Here is a 14686-nt window from a genome sequence, read left to right as displayed (position 1 = left end):
ACCCTTGAGTCCTCAGGCCGACGTTCTATCCACTGAGCCAAACCAGCCAGGGCTGTTGTAAGAGATCTTTAAAAAATCATTAAAATTAATTAGATTGAATCATTGACTGTTGAGTATTAGGAAAAAAAATCACATGATCTGGTTTCTTGTTATATTTTATTTCATCCAATTTAAGTCATCATGCTTTCTAAATGGATTTGTGCTACCTCTAAGTTGTTGTTCTACATGTAATAGGAAAAGAAAAGGTTTAATAAACTAATATTTTAGGTTTATTTTCCATGATGAGGTAAAGATATTTATATTTGTGTGCATTTTACACATCACCTTACTTTCAGAATTATTTCTAACTTGTGCTTGTATTTTGTTTTTTAGTGAAAATATTCTCTTTGGAATGGGAAATCCTCTTCTCGACATCACTGCTGTAGTGGATAAGGATTTCCTTGATAAGTAAGTATTAAACTCTTCATATGTACTATGTGAAACATATCTAAAGAGAAACTGATGAAAACTCTATAGAATTGAATTTACTGTGTAACACCTTCAATTGGAGAAAAACTCAGGTAATTTAAACCTGTTTGCAGGTGTACTATCATTATTTATTGAGTACTGGACCACAATTTTCCCTGGGAAAACTTGGTACATTTGTTCATTCCTATTGCTATTTTCATTTAAACTTTGTTTTTTTAATTCTTTGCAAGGAAGAAGTATATTTGATTTATTTAACCCTTTGCACTCGCTTGCTTTTTTCTCGATTCCTTTATTCTAATGCTAACCATGTCGAGTCACACTCGACATCCAAGTGCAAAAGGTTAATGATTTAATTCCCAATTTTCAAAATTAAAAAATTCCCAAAATTTAAATTAATGTCAGTGGAGCATTTCACCCCAAAACAGCATAATATACATTTTTTTTAAGTGCACATTGAACATCTTCTAGGATAGACCACATGTTAGGATACAAAACAAGTCTCAATAAATTTAAGATTGAAATTGAATCAAGCATCTTCTCTGACGAAAAGGGTATGAAATTAGAAATCAATCATATTGAAAAAACTGAAAAATACAAAGACATGGAGACTAACATGTTACTAAACAATGAATGGGATAACAACGAGATCAAGGAAGAAATCAAAAGCTACCTTGAAACATGAAAATGAGAACACAACAACCCCAAACCTCTGGGACATAGTGAAAGCAGTTTTAAGAGGAAAATTGATAGCATTATAGGCCTGCCTCAAGGAACAAGAAAAATCTCAAATAAACAACCTAACCTTACATTTAAAGAAACTAGAAAAAGAACAACAAACAAATTCCAAAGTGAGTAGAAGGAAGGAAATAGAGTAGAAATAATAGAGTAGAAATAAATGAAATAGAGTCCAAAGAAACAGTTCAAAAGATCAATGAAACTAAGAGCTGGTTCTTTGAAAAGAAACAAAATTGGCAAACCTTTAACCAGAGTCATCAAGAAAAATTGAATGAGGACCCAAATAAAATCATAAATGAAAGAGGCGCAGTAAAACTGAAACCACAGAAATACAAAGGATTGTAAGAAAATAACTACAAACATCTATATGCCAACAAATTGGACAATCTGAATGAAAAGGATAAATTCCTAGAAACATACAATCTTCCAAAACAGAATTAGGAAGAATAAAAGAATCTGAATAGACAGATTACAACTAGTGAAATTGAAGCAGTAATAAAAAAACTTCCAACAAATGAAAAGTCTTAGACTGGATGGCTTCACAGGCAAATTTTACCAAACATTCAAAGAAGTAACTCCTCTCCTCAAACTATTCCAGAAAATTCAAAAGGAGGGAAGACTCTTAAGCTCATTTTATGAGGCCAGCATTATCTTAATTCCAAAACCAGATAAAGATATGAGAAAGAAAAAAAATTATAAGCCAATATTCCTGATGAACACAAATTCTAAAATCCTAAATAAAATGCTAACAAACCAGATACAGCAATATATGAAAAAGATCGTACACCATGATCAAGTGGGATTTATTCTGGGGGGTGCAAGGTTGTTACAATATCTGTAAATCAGTAAAGATGATATATCACATAAACAAAATGGAGGATAAAAATCACATGATCCTATCAATAGATGTAGAAAAAGTATTTGACAAAATCCAGCACCCATTTTTGATAAAAACCCTCGGCATTGCCCTAGCCAGTTTGGCTCAGTGAATAGAGTTTTGGCCTGCGGACTGAAGGGTCCCAGGTACGATTCTGGCCAAGGGCACATGCCTGGGGTTGTGGGCTCAATCCCCAGTAGGGGGCGTGCAGGAGGCAGCCAATCAATGATTCTCTTTCATCATTGATGTTTCTATCTCTCTCTCCCCCTCTCTCTTCCTCTCTAAAATCAATAAAAATATATTTAAAAAAAGAAGAAAAAAACAATAACCCTTGGCATAGAAGGAACATACATCATTCTCAATTGGCAACAGAGCTGGTGGCTTGGAGGACTTGGCAGAGTGGGAGGCCGTGGGATGGAGACAGAGCAGGAAGGGAAAACCATGTGCGTGGGGAGCACCAGGAATGCTGGGAATCATAGTTCTGGTGGCAGACGGATTTCCTAGACACTAGAGCAAAGTGAGCCTGGAGCAAGTTACTGTTACAGTGAGGGATGAAGGGAAAGCAAAGGTGAGAGACATAAGTAAAATCAGAGTGTCTGGGAAAAATTAAAGGGAAGATATCCTAAAACTTCCAGGAAATCTTCACCAATGAAGCAAAGAAAAAAAAAGCCTCTATTATTCTGTGAGCAACAAACCAAACTGGGTTGGGATCTCAGACAATTCGCTCATATGATTACAAAGACAGACAGAAACTCCCGGATTGGAGGGGGCTCCCCGAGGACTCTCAGATTGGAGAGGGTGCAGGTTGGTCTGAGGGACTCACTCCCCATGCATGAATTTTCATGCACTGGGCCCCTAGTTGTATAATAAAAACAAACCTAGCAATAAATTTAAGGATATAAAAGACCCATATTCAGAAACTTATAAGACATTGAAGAAAGAAATTGAAGACGATACAAATAAGTGGAAGCATATACCGTGTTCATGGATAGAAAGAATTAACATCATTAAAATGTCCATACTTCCTAAAACAATCTATAGATTCGATGTAATTCCTCTCAAAATACCAATGGCGTATTTTACAGAATTAGAACAAGTATTCCAAAAATTTATATGGAACTACAAAAGACCCCAAATAACCACAGCAATCCTATGAAAGAACAAAGCTGGAGGAATCACACTACCTGAAATCCAACTATACTACAAGGCCATAGGAATCAAAATAGCATGGTGCTTACATAAAAACAGACATATCTATATACATAAAAGGCTAAGACTGACCGGTAGGTATGACGTAACTGACCACCAGGGGGCAGATGCTCAATGCAGGAAATGCTAAGCGACAACAACTTTGCACAGTGCCCTCTTGCACTCCGGGATCCTTGGGGGATGTCAAACTGCAGATTTTGGCCCAATCCCCGCAGGCCAGGCCGAAGGACCACACCTGCCAGAGGAACCCCTGCTCACTCCACAGATGCCCTTTGAGCCCCGGCACCACCCCAGCCCATCTCACTTAGTCCTGCCCCACCGGCCACCTTCAAATTAATTTCCTTTCAGTGTGCATGAATCTATGCACCGGGCCTCTAGTAGATTAATAAAACAGAATAGAGAATCCAGAAATAAGCCTTATGATCAATTAATATTTTACAAAGGAGGTAAGAACATAAAATGGGGTAAACATAGTCTATTCAATAAATGATGTTGAAAAAATTGGACAGGTACATATAAGAAATGAAATTAGACCATCTTCTTACACCATGCACAAGAATAAACTCAAAATGGATTAAATGTAAGACTCAAAACCATAAAAATCCTAGAAGAAAGCAAAGGCAGTAAAATCTTAGATATTTTTCATAGCAATATTTTTTTCTGATATACCTCCTCAGGCAAGGGAAAAGAAATAATAAATGGGACTATATCAGAATAAATAGTTTTTGCACAGCAAAGAAAACTATCAACTAAAAGAACATACTGAATAGGAGAACATGTTCACCAATGATATATGTGATAAGGGGTTCATATCTAAAAATTATAAAGAACTTACAAAACTCAACCCCAAAAAACCCCAAACAATCCAATTAAGAAATGGGTAAAGGACCTGAATAGACACTTCTCCAAAGATGACATAGAGATGGCCAATAGACATATGAGAAGATGCTCAACATCACTAATCATCAGAGAAATACAAATTAAAACCACAACCTTGCACTTGTCAGAATGGCTATTATCAATAATTCAACAAACAAGTGTTGAGATAATGTAGATTGGTGCATACACTATAAAAAACAGTATGAAGGTTCCTCAAAAAATTAAAAATGGAACTGCCTTATAAGACAGAGCAATTCAACTTACAGGTATATATCTGAAGAAATCCAAAACACTAATTCGAAAGACTATATGCACCCCTATGTTCATTGCAGCATTATTTACATTAGCTAAGGTATGCAAGCAACCCAGGCGCCCCTCAATGGATGAGTGAATAAAAAAGCTGTGCTACATATATACAATAGAATATTCCTTGGCCATAAAAAAGAATGAAATATTATCGTTTGTGACAGCATGGATGGACCCGGAGAGCATTATACTATGTGAAATAAGTCAGAGAAAAACAAGTGCCATAAAATTTCACTTATATATGGACTGTAAAGAACAAAATAAATGAACAAACAAAACAGAAACTGACTCATAGATACTGAGAATAGACTGATGGTTATCAGCGTGGAGGGGATTTGGGGGGCTGCACAAAAAGGTGAAGGGATAAAGAAGTACAAGTTGCTAGTTACTGAATAGTCAAGGAGATATAAAGTATAGCACAGGAAATCTATACTAATAGAAGAGAAAGATGCAAATTGACTATACCTTCACAATGTCCACCAGCCAATCAGGAGTGAGTATGCAAATTAACCCAACAAAGATGGTGGGTTAATTTGCATACACAGGCGCCAAGCGGTCGGAGGTGGGACACAGGTGTTCTACACCGTCCCCAGCCGCTCCGGGCCTCTGGGCAGTGTGGGAAGGCGGAAAGGCGGCTTCGGGCCAGTGCGAAGGTGGTGCAGGCAGCCAGGGGAAGGAAGGCCCATTCTTGCACAAATCTTCGTGCATCGGGCCTCTTGTATATCTATAATAATAAAAGCGTAATATGCTAATTAGACCTGACGAAGCCAGGGCTGCTAGGGAAACCCAGGTCCTGGGTGCTGGAGGGAAGCCGGTGTTGGCAGCTGGGGGAAGGAAGGCCTACTCTTGCATGAATTTTGTGCATCGGGCCTCTAGTATTGTAATAACTATGTATGGTGTCTAGTATTGTAATAACTATGTATGTTGAAATATCAGGGCATCACTCAGTAAAGGATATGATTGTCTAACCATCATTCTGTACACCTGAAACTAAAACAAAATAATGTTAAATGTAAACTGTAATTGCAAACAAACAAACAAAAAAATGAAGCCAGACAAAAAGAATACATAGTGTATGAATCCATTTATGAGACTATAGGAAATTCAATTTAATCTATACTGTAATAAAACAGGTAATTGGTTTCACATTCATTGACCAGGATGTGGTGGAGGGTGGGAAGGAGAGATTACAAAGGGACAGTTGGGAGCTCTTAGGGGTGTGTTCCTTATCTTGATTATGTGATGATTTCATGAGCATATACATGTATTAAAACTTTAAATATATACAGTATATTGTATGTCAGTTTTAACTCAAAGCTTTATAAATAAAAAAGAAAATCATTTGAACTTGAGTTCATGGATTTGAAGTTTGCTTAGTGTGAGATTTTTTCCAGAAGTCAACTAATTAATGGTCACTATTTTATTTTATTAAAATTACTAGAGGCCCGGTGCATGAATTTGTGCACCAGTAGGGTCTCGGTCTGGCCTGCAGGATAGGGCGGAAACCAGCTCTCTGACATAATAAAATTTGAAATATTATGCTATGTAACTAGTGTTATTATTTTGATAAAATATTATGATGTGTAACTAGTGTTACTATTTTGATAAGATATGCCTGTAGGCATATCTTAGCTTATGTAACCTAGAGATATATGTTTGTGTTTATGGGATAATACTATGTTTAGTCTTAGGTAATTTGTTTTCACTCTACACTATGTTTTGGATGTTTGTTTTTAAAAGTTCATGCAAATGTGATCAGAATGATTATGATCTGGCAGCTGTGTGCTAACACTACTGGGCACTTAAATAGTTTCTTTGTTTTATTAGCTGCTGATCCTGAAATGGCCAACTGAAATTTTTTTTTTGGGGGGGGGAGGGTAGATTTTTAACTTTTAATCATGATTTTTACATTTATTACTTGGAGATTAAAAAGCAAGCTTTTGCATCCTATTCATAAAAGGTAGATACTTTCCTTAAATTTCTAACATTTCTTCCAGAATATGCTTGAAAATGTTTCCTATTATTTCAATAAACCATGTTTAGTTACATCCCAGGCCATGTTTATATAACTGTTTTGCATTTGAATTCTGTGAATTATCCAGGAATGGTTTGGTAGGTTCTATAAAAAATGAATTAAATATATACTTATTAATATCTTACACTATGAGAATGCGTTAACTATCGAAATTCTTCTGATAAAATATTTATTGTTTTGATTCTTTTAAAAAAATGTATTTGGCATTTCTGATAGAAAATTATCGATATAACACTAGTACTAGTTAAAAAGTAAACTAGTACTAAAGGTTTTTAAAGGAAAAATGTTGGTCCTTTGCTGCATCTTCTACCTCTGCCCTTGCATTTATCCCATTCCCCATAGTGCTGTTTTTCCAGAAGAAACCATTTTAAATTTCTATTAGCTGTTTTTTCCTGGTATCCATCTATCTCTAAATAATATACTTAGACATATTGCTACGGTGTGATTTTCATAAAGGTGACTGATTGGAGAGGCAAAGGATAGAGTTCCTTTAATGTAAGGAAAGGATACAATAACATGATTCCATTAGGATGACTTCCAGATGAGAGGACAAAATAGCACTTCATGTGGAAGGACACACTTGGTCTTCAAGTCCCTATGGGATGAGATCACCTAAACTGGGTAATGGTAGAGATAATTCCCTCTGACCTTCTGAGAACTTTGCTTTTGCCATTCTTACAAGGATTTTTATATTCTCTTGATGGTTTTTGAGTTTCTGATTACTTACCTTCTTACTGACCAGGTTCTAGTAACTGGTAAAAACCCCTGATCATTACTGAATGTTTGCTGTGAGATTAGGTGAATTGAAGGTTAATTTTCCATGTCTACCATCTACCTCACATTCTTAAACTCAGGGGCAGTCTGAGTATTCTATGTAGCTTTTTCTTGGCTTGTCAATTTTAGATATTACATATTGACTGCCTATTTTGATATCTAAAGATTTAGCTCTCTTTCACCTACTACCACCTCTTCTTCATCTTTCCCACATATATATAAAAGGCTAATATGCCGTGTCCGACTATCTGACCAGTCGCTGTGACGCACACTGACCACCAGGGGGCAGATGCTCAACATAGAAGCTGCTGAGCTGCAGTGACTTGGCAGTGGCGGTTCTTGGGTGACACATCCTGAAACCAGAGAGGAGGGAGCCCAATTCCTTGCGGGGCTGTGTGATTTCATCTTTGGCTGTGTGTTATGTTGTTGCTGGGGCACTGTTGGCCCCGAATATGGTTTACTGTACACTTGCATTGGCATTCCACACCCTGTATGACGACAACTTTTCAGAGTGCCTTCTCACACTCTGGGACTCCTCGGGGGATGTCAGAGAGCCATTTTTGGCCCAATCCCTGCAGACCAGGCCAAGGGGCCCCACCTGCCGGAGGGTCCCCACTCCGCAGACGCCAGGGAGGGACCGTGGGAGGTTGGCTCCAGGGTGTGTCTGGTCCATCTCATCCAGTCCTGCCTCGCTGGCCACTAATTAATTTCCTTTCAATGTGCACGAATCTGTGCACCGGGTCACTAGTATTACTTATTACATTAAAACAAGTCATTAATCACTTGTGAATGAAATTGTGGACTGTGATTACTTATATAGATTTTTGTTTTCCTTACAGTTACTTATTGCATCCTCTGTTCATTTGCACCATTTTCTATATGGGTTCAAATTTTCAAGCCACTGTTTAAATCTATCACCTGCCTTTCTTCTTCATCCCCATTCTCTGTTCCTCGAAATCAGCAAGTCTGTCATCCTCTTTTCCTCAGGTGACCTCCCTTCTTGGGTTCTCTATTTTTGTGCTCTAAATTGAACTGTTTGTACTGTTAGACTTACATCAGTCTTCCTGGAACTTTATTTTGACTTTATCCTGTTTGGATCTCTTGTTTCCTGCGTCTCATGTCTTCTTTACTGGTTTCTTGTTTGTGTGTGTAGTATATCCTTCAGTAGCATCCTAAGAAAAAGAGTGCATGAGTATATGTGGCACATTCCCCCCCGACTCCAGTCCCCCCCTCCCCCCAACACACACACACACCTTATTGCTTGGTTAGTATAGAGTTTTCTTTGAAGGCTTGTGTCATTGTCTGCCAGCATGGAACACATCTTGTCACTTTGTATATCACCAGTTTTTTGTTTTGTTTTTTCTCTGTAGAAGCTTTTAATATCTTTATTTTTATTTTTGGTCCTTGCTATTAGTAAATTGTTATGTAACATTTTGTTCTTGTGTTATGAGTGTAGTTTTTTTCTCTTGTCTGTCTAGACATATTAATTAGGGATAGTTGTTTGGTTTTTCTTCTGTTTCCTGCTTTATCTCTTTTCTGTGAATTGCTTTTTTTCTGATTGTTTATTGTGGTCTTTCTTCTTCACAATGGAGACTTTCCTCCAATATTTAAGGTGACCTTTGACTTGTCACATGTAAGGCTAAAACATTAAAAAGTTCATTCCACCTAGCTGGTTTGGCTCAGTGGATAGAGTGTCGGCCTGAAGACTGAAGGGTCCCAGGTTCGATTCCGGTCAAGGGCACATGCCCAGGTTGCGGGCTCGATCCCTAGTAGGGGGCGTGCAGGAGGCAGCTGATTAACGATTCTCTCTCATCATTGTTGTTTCTCTCTCTCTCTCCCTCCCTCTCCTTCCTCTCTGAAATCAATAAAAATTATATTTTAAAAAAGTTCATTCCACTTATTTGTGTAGGAATAAGATAAAGTCTAAGAGGATATGTTTTAAACTCTTAACAGTCATGAGAGGGTAGGGTGGCTAGAGTAGGTACTTCTATTTCCACATTTTGTAATATTTAAGATTTTTGTAACAATCCTGAATTGTTTTTATGAATTTTAAAAATGCCTTGTAAAGTTATCACTTACTGTGTAATAATAATTATCTATTGCTGAGTAACACATTACCCCAAAACTTGGCTGCTTAAAATAACAAACATTTAGTATCTCTAACAGTTTCTGATGATCAGAAAGTTGAGTGTGGCATAGCTGAGTGGTTCTGGTTTAGGGTCTCTAATTAAGTTGCAGCAGTCTGTTGGCCAGCGTGGCGATCATTTCAAGGCTCAACTGTGGCCGATGGGTTTGCTTCCAAGCTCACTCATACTGTTTGTTGGCTGGCCTCCATTTCTCAATAATTCCTGCACTGAGGTCCTCAGTTTTTTATCTCCGTGGCTCCTCTGTGTCCTAAAAACATGGCAGCTGTTTGCTGCATTGCCAGTCATTTGGGAGAGTGAAAGAGAGTAATGTTTTCTGGATAGAAGCTGCAGTCATTTTTATAACCAAATCTTGGAGGTGACATGCCATTATTTTTGCCATAGGCTTGCTACTGTTCATACCCTGTATGATGAGGAGGGCAGTGTTCTGGATGTGAGAAATGGAGGCAGGGGTCTTTGGGGGCCATAGGACAGACTGTGATAGCCAACCTCCAAGATTGCTCCCAGTGACCCCCTCCATTTCTCACATCCAGAGCACTGCCCTCCTCATCATACAGGGTATGAACAGTAGCAAGCCTATGGCAAAAATAATGGCATGTCACCTCCAAGATTTGGTTATAAAAATGACTGCAGCTTCTATCCAGAAAACATTACTCTCTTTCACTCTCCCAAATGACTGGCAATCCAGCAAACAGCTGTCATGTTTTCAGACCAGCCTTGTTCTCCTCCCACATTACACCAAGGCTGGTCTATATAACCAGTGACAAATGGCAGAAGTGATGATATGCTACTTTAGAGGTTTGGTTGTAAAAGACTGTCTTCCATCGTGGGTGTTCTTTCACTTGTTCGTATACTCGCTCTTTCTGTTTCTTTCTCTGACTCTTTATCGCCTTATTTTGTGTTACTCATTCTGGGAGAAGCTAACTGCCCCGTCTTGAGGACATTCAGGTTCCCCATAGAGAGGCTGGAGGCTGGAGATAACAGGCCTCTGGCCTGCAGCCAGTGAGGAACCAAGACTTGCCAATAACCACGAAAGTGAACTTAGAAGTGCATTCTCAATCCTCTATTGAGCCCTAAGATGATTGCAGCAACCTCATGAGAGACTATGAGCCAGAAAATTCAGTTAAGGCACTCATGAATCCTTGGCCATCAGATACCGTGAGATAATGACTATTTGTTAACCTCCTAAGATATGGATGAATTTGTTACAGTGCCAAAGAACATTCTTGCATGAATTAAAAGTGGGTTGTTTTTTCTCAAACACACATCCACCCATCCCATACCTTTCAATATCTCATTGGAAGGTTGATATGAATGGGTTGGGCTTATTTACTAATGGGAATTGATTGTGGTGTGGTTACACTAAAAGCCCATTGTGTGTGTGTGTGTGTGTGTGTGTGTGTGTGTGTGTGTGTATGTATGTATGTGATGACCCCTGATATTAGTGTCTGGAAGTTTATTCTCTAAGTCTTTAATTTCCTTATAGAAAAGTCTTCCAGTTTCCTTTCTGAAGGTATTTTGAAGAATAAAGCCTGGCTGTTTTAGCATTAGAGCTTGTCAGGAAAAGGGGGCTAGAGGTACCATAATTAAATTGGCAGTTTCATCTGTCCCTCCCTACTTCTCCTGTTTTGCCTGTTATCCCTTAGTTCAGAGATCCTTCTGTTTGGTTTCTCAAGAGAATAATCCTCTCATTTATTTTAGGAATTGTAAGTTGTGATGGTGAGATGGTATGCAGTTCCCCAACTTTTAGCTCCATGTCTTATCTGTTATTTTATAACTGAAGCTTTACAATAATTCTAAAAGTTTGATAGGGCAAGTTCTTACACTTTCAATAGTTTTCTTAGTTATATTTTTGTACATAAATTTTTGAATGAGCTTGTCAAATTCTACAAAAATTCTTTCTATAATTTTGTTTAGAATTGTACTGCATTTGTAGATTAATTTAGAAATGTGAGATTTTTATCATGAGTTTTTAAAATGTATATATATATTTCTTCATTATGTTAGGTATTCTTTTATATATCTCATTAACACATAGGTGCTAAGTACATTAAACAAAATGGTTAGTTTTTAAAATATTTATATATCTTCTATAGTGATTATTGCTAAATTTATTAGCTTCAAATATTATAAAAACAAATGTTTAGTTGAGAAAAATTCAAATCACATAGAAGTGATTAAAGTAAAAACAAACTCTGAGATTACTCTATCATCTCTAGTTTTGTACACTAGAACTTTCTGTGATGATAGAAATGTGTATTGTACTGTCCAATATGGTAACCTAACTAGTAGTCACATTTAGCTTTGAACATTTGAAGTATGGTTTTGCAACTGATGAATTGAATTTAAATTTTTTAAAATTTTAAGTAATTTAAACTTAAATAGTCATATGAGGTTAGTGATTACAATATTAAACAGGGTAGCTTAGGTCTTATTGTATAATTTTATTGTTTTCTTCATAGATATACATTTTTGATTGGTTTATTCTAAGTATTATACTATAAAAATGAAATTGTTGCTATTGTGAGTATAATATTTGTTAATATTTTTTAGATTATTGCTGGTATTTGGAAATAATACTGAATTTTGAATATTTGCTTTAACTTACTTGTGACCTGCATTAAAAGAAAGATGGTTGTGGGCTATTATGATTCTCTCTTTTAGAATATTAGAGTCTTACAATTTGAAATAAACTGATATTTGATATTGAATCTTTACATATTTTCACATCCTATCTAATAAAAGGGTAATATGCAAATTAACCATCACTCCATCACAAAGATGGCAGCTCCCACAGCCACAAGATGGCGGCACTCAGTCCTCTCAGCCTCGCCAGAGTCCCCCAATTCTGGGAGAGCTGCCACTAAGAGTGGGCAGCGTGAGTGGCCTGGCAGAATGCTTGCTTCGTCACCACAGCGATGGAGGGCCTCTGGGCAGCAGGCACAGAGCGGCCAGGGCAGGACGCTTGCTTCATTGCCGCAGCAATGCCCCGACCACGGAGGGCCTCTGGGGGATGGGGGGCCGGCCCACAACTTCCGTGGCCGAGTGCAGGCCCAGAGAGGAGACAGCGGCCCGCTTCCTGCAGAAGCCGCGTGGGTCCCTCCTGGCTCCGGCGGAAGCTGCACGGCTCCCAGTGGCGCACTGCGGTTCCTGCCGGCTCCCGGGGAAGTGGCGAGCCGCCTACTGCACGCGATATCGCGTGATAGGCTACTAGTATTAAATTATTGGTCTTGAGTTGCTCTGAGGCTTCCTCGAGTAAGACTTAAATTATGGATACTAAATGATCATAGAGTCATTTATGAAGTCTTTGCTTTGCCCTAGGTATAATTAGATGGTGGTCATTGTAGATTTTTTGTTATTCAGACCTAAATTTGAATATTAAGAAAAATGGTATTCATAAGGCTTACCTAAACATGATTTTTTTTTAAACTGATTTTAGAGAGGGAGAAGGAAAGGAGGGACGAGAGAGAGAGAGAGAGAGAGAGAGAGAGAGAGAGAGAGACAGAGAGAGAGAGAGAGAGAGACAGAGAGAGAGAGAGAAATGCATCGATCGGTTGCCTCCTCCTGTATGCACCCTGACCGGGCATGATACTAGGTATGTGCTCTGACCAGGAATCAAACCTGAGACCTTCTGGTGCAACAGACAACACTCCAGCTAACTGAACCACACCACCTAGGGAACATGGATTCATTTTTAACAGTTCATTTAAGTTTAATACAGATTTTTTTGGAGCACCTGCTTTGTGATCAGCATGTTCCCAAATACTGGAAATACAATGTTGAGTAAATTTCTTGCCTTTAGCATCTAGTAATCTAATTGAGGAGACAAAAGTAGAAAGAAGTCACTTTATTACTGTGGCATTATAGAATAGAGGTTAATTATGAGTGTTCTCTGGAGTCACTTACAGTTGTGTGACCTTGGCTATGTTTCTTAATCTGTGGAAGCTCAGTTTCCTTTTGAGTAAATTAGGAATATTATAAGAATATTAAAATAGGAATATTATAATATGAGTAATGAATGAGATAATTAATTTATGGATTTGCCATATGTTAGCTAATATTATTTGGCTACTAAGGAGTTGGAATGTTTCTCATGTCCTTGTTATGGGCAGTAGGTTTAAGTAGGGGGATGATATGGTTGGATTCACATTTAGAATTATATAAATCACTATGTCTGCAATAGGTCAATGGATTTGAGGAGATAGATTAAAGGAAGCTGTAGTGATAGACCTGTAGAATAGAATGGTTGGGAGAAAGTTCAGTAATATTTTAGTGTTATAAAGATAAGACTTATGATTGATTTAATGATGAGAGCAAAGGAACTAGGGATGATATTCCAACTTTGGCTTTTAGTGTTTGAGTAGATGGTGATACTTACAACTGAGGGAATATGGGGGGAGGACATGTTAAAGGAGATAGAGAAGTTGAGGTCAATTTTGTTCATGCATGAGATGAATATGTGATATGTAGGTGGGCATATTTTGATTTTTGATTTATGTTTCAGGTAGATGGAGAATTTGTGGCTGGAGAAATAGACAAGAAATAAACATTATATTTGTACTTTTACACAATGCCATTCAATAATGTTAGCTATTATTCCCATCATCATCATCATCATCATCATCATATAGTTGGTATTGAAAGCAACCAACAGAGAGCCTTTCTGGAGAAGGAGTATGAAGTAAAAGGAGAAGTGGGCTGGAAGATAGAACATTCAGTAGATGGATAGATGACAAAGAACTATGGGAGGAATTGGAGAAGAAATAGTGACCTATTAGCAGAACTAAGACAGGGTCTCACGAAGTATAGTGAGTATGACAAGAGTACTTAATAGTATCAGATGTAATATGATTAATAACTTAAGGACTATAAGAGTCCAGTAGAAATAAATCAACAAACAAGTGTTGGTGAGGAAATGGAAAAAAGAGAATCCTTGTGCACTGTTGGTAGAAGAGCAAATTGGTGCAGACATTATGGAAAACAGTAGGAAGTTCCTCAAAAATAAAAAAATAGAACTATTCACTTCTGAGTATATATCCAAGGAAATCCGAAACAATAATTTGAAAAGGTAAATACATCCCTCTGTGCATTGCAGCATTATTTACAATAGCAAAGACATGGAAGCAGTCAAAGTGCCCATCAATAGATGAGTGGGTAAAGATGTGGTACATACATACAATGGAATATTACTTGGCCATAAAAAGAATGAAATCTTATCATTTGTGACAGCATGGAAGGAACTGGAGAGCATTTTGCTAA

General features: G+C 37.6%; 1 protein-coding gene across 3 annotated transcripts in view; it reads left to right on the top strand.

Moving 5' to 3' along the window:
* ADK (adenosine kinase) overlaps window positions 1-14686 on the top strand; it is a 507845-nt gene that overhangs the window by 44362 nt on the left and 448797 nt on the right. For all 3 annotated transcript variants that reach the window (XM_079794329.1, XM_079794327.1, XM_079794328.1), the window contains exon 2: window positions 373-447. In XM_079794329.1, coding sequence (XP_079650455.1) covers window positions 373-447 — 75 coding nt within the window. The remainder of the gene's footprint in view (window positions 1-372; window positions 448-14686) is intronic.

This window comes from Cnephaeus nilssonii, assembly GCF_951640355.1.
Source record: "Cnephaeus nilssonii genome assembly, chromosome: 16".
NCBI lineage: Eukaryota > Metazoa > Chordata > Mammalia > Chiroptera > Vespertilionidae > Cnephaeus > Cnephaeus nilssonii.
Note: the sequence above shows the minus strand (reverse complement) of the source record. Positions and strands in the feature narration are given on the sequence as shown.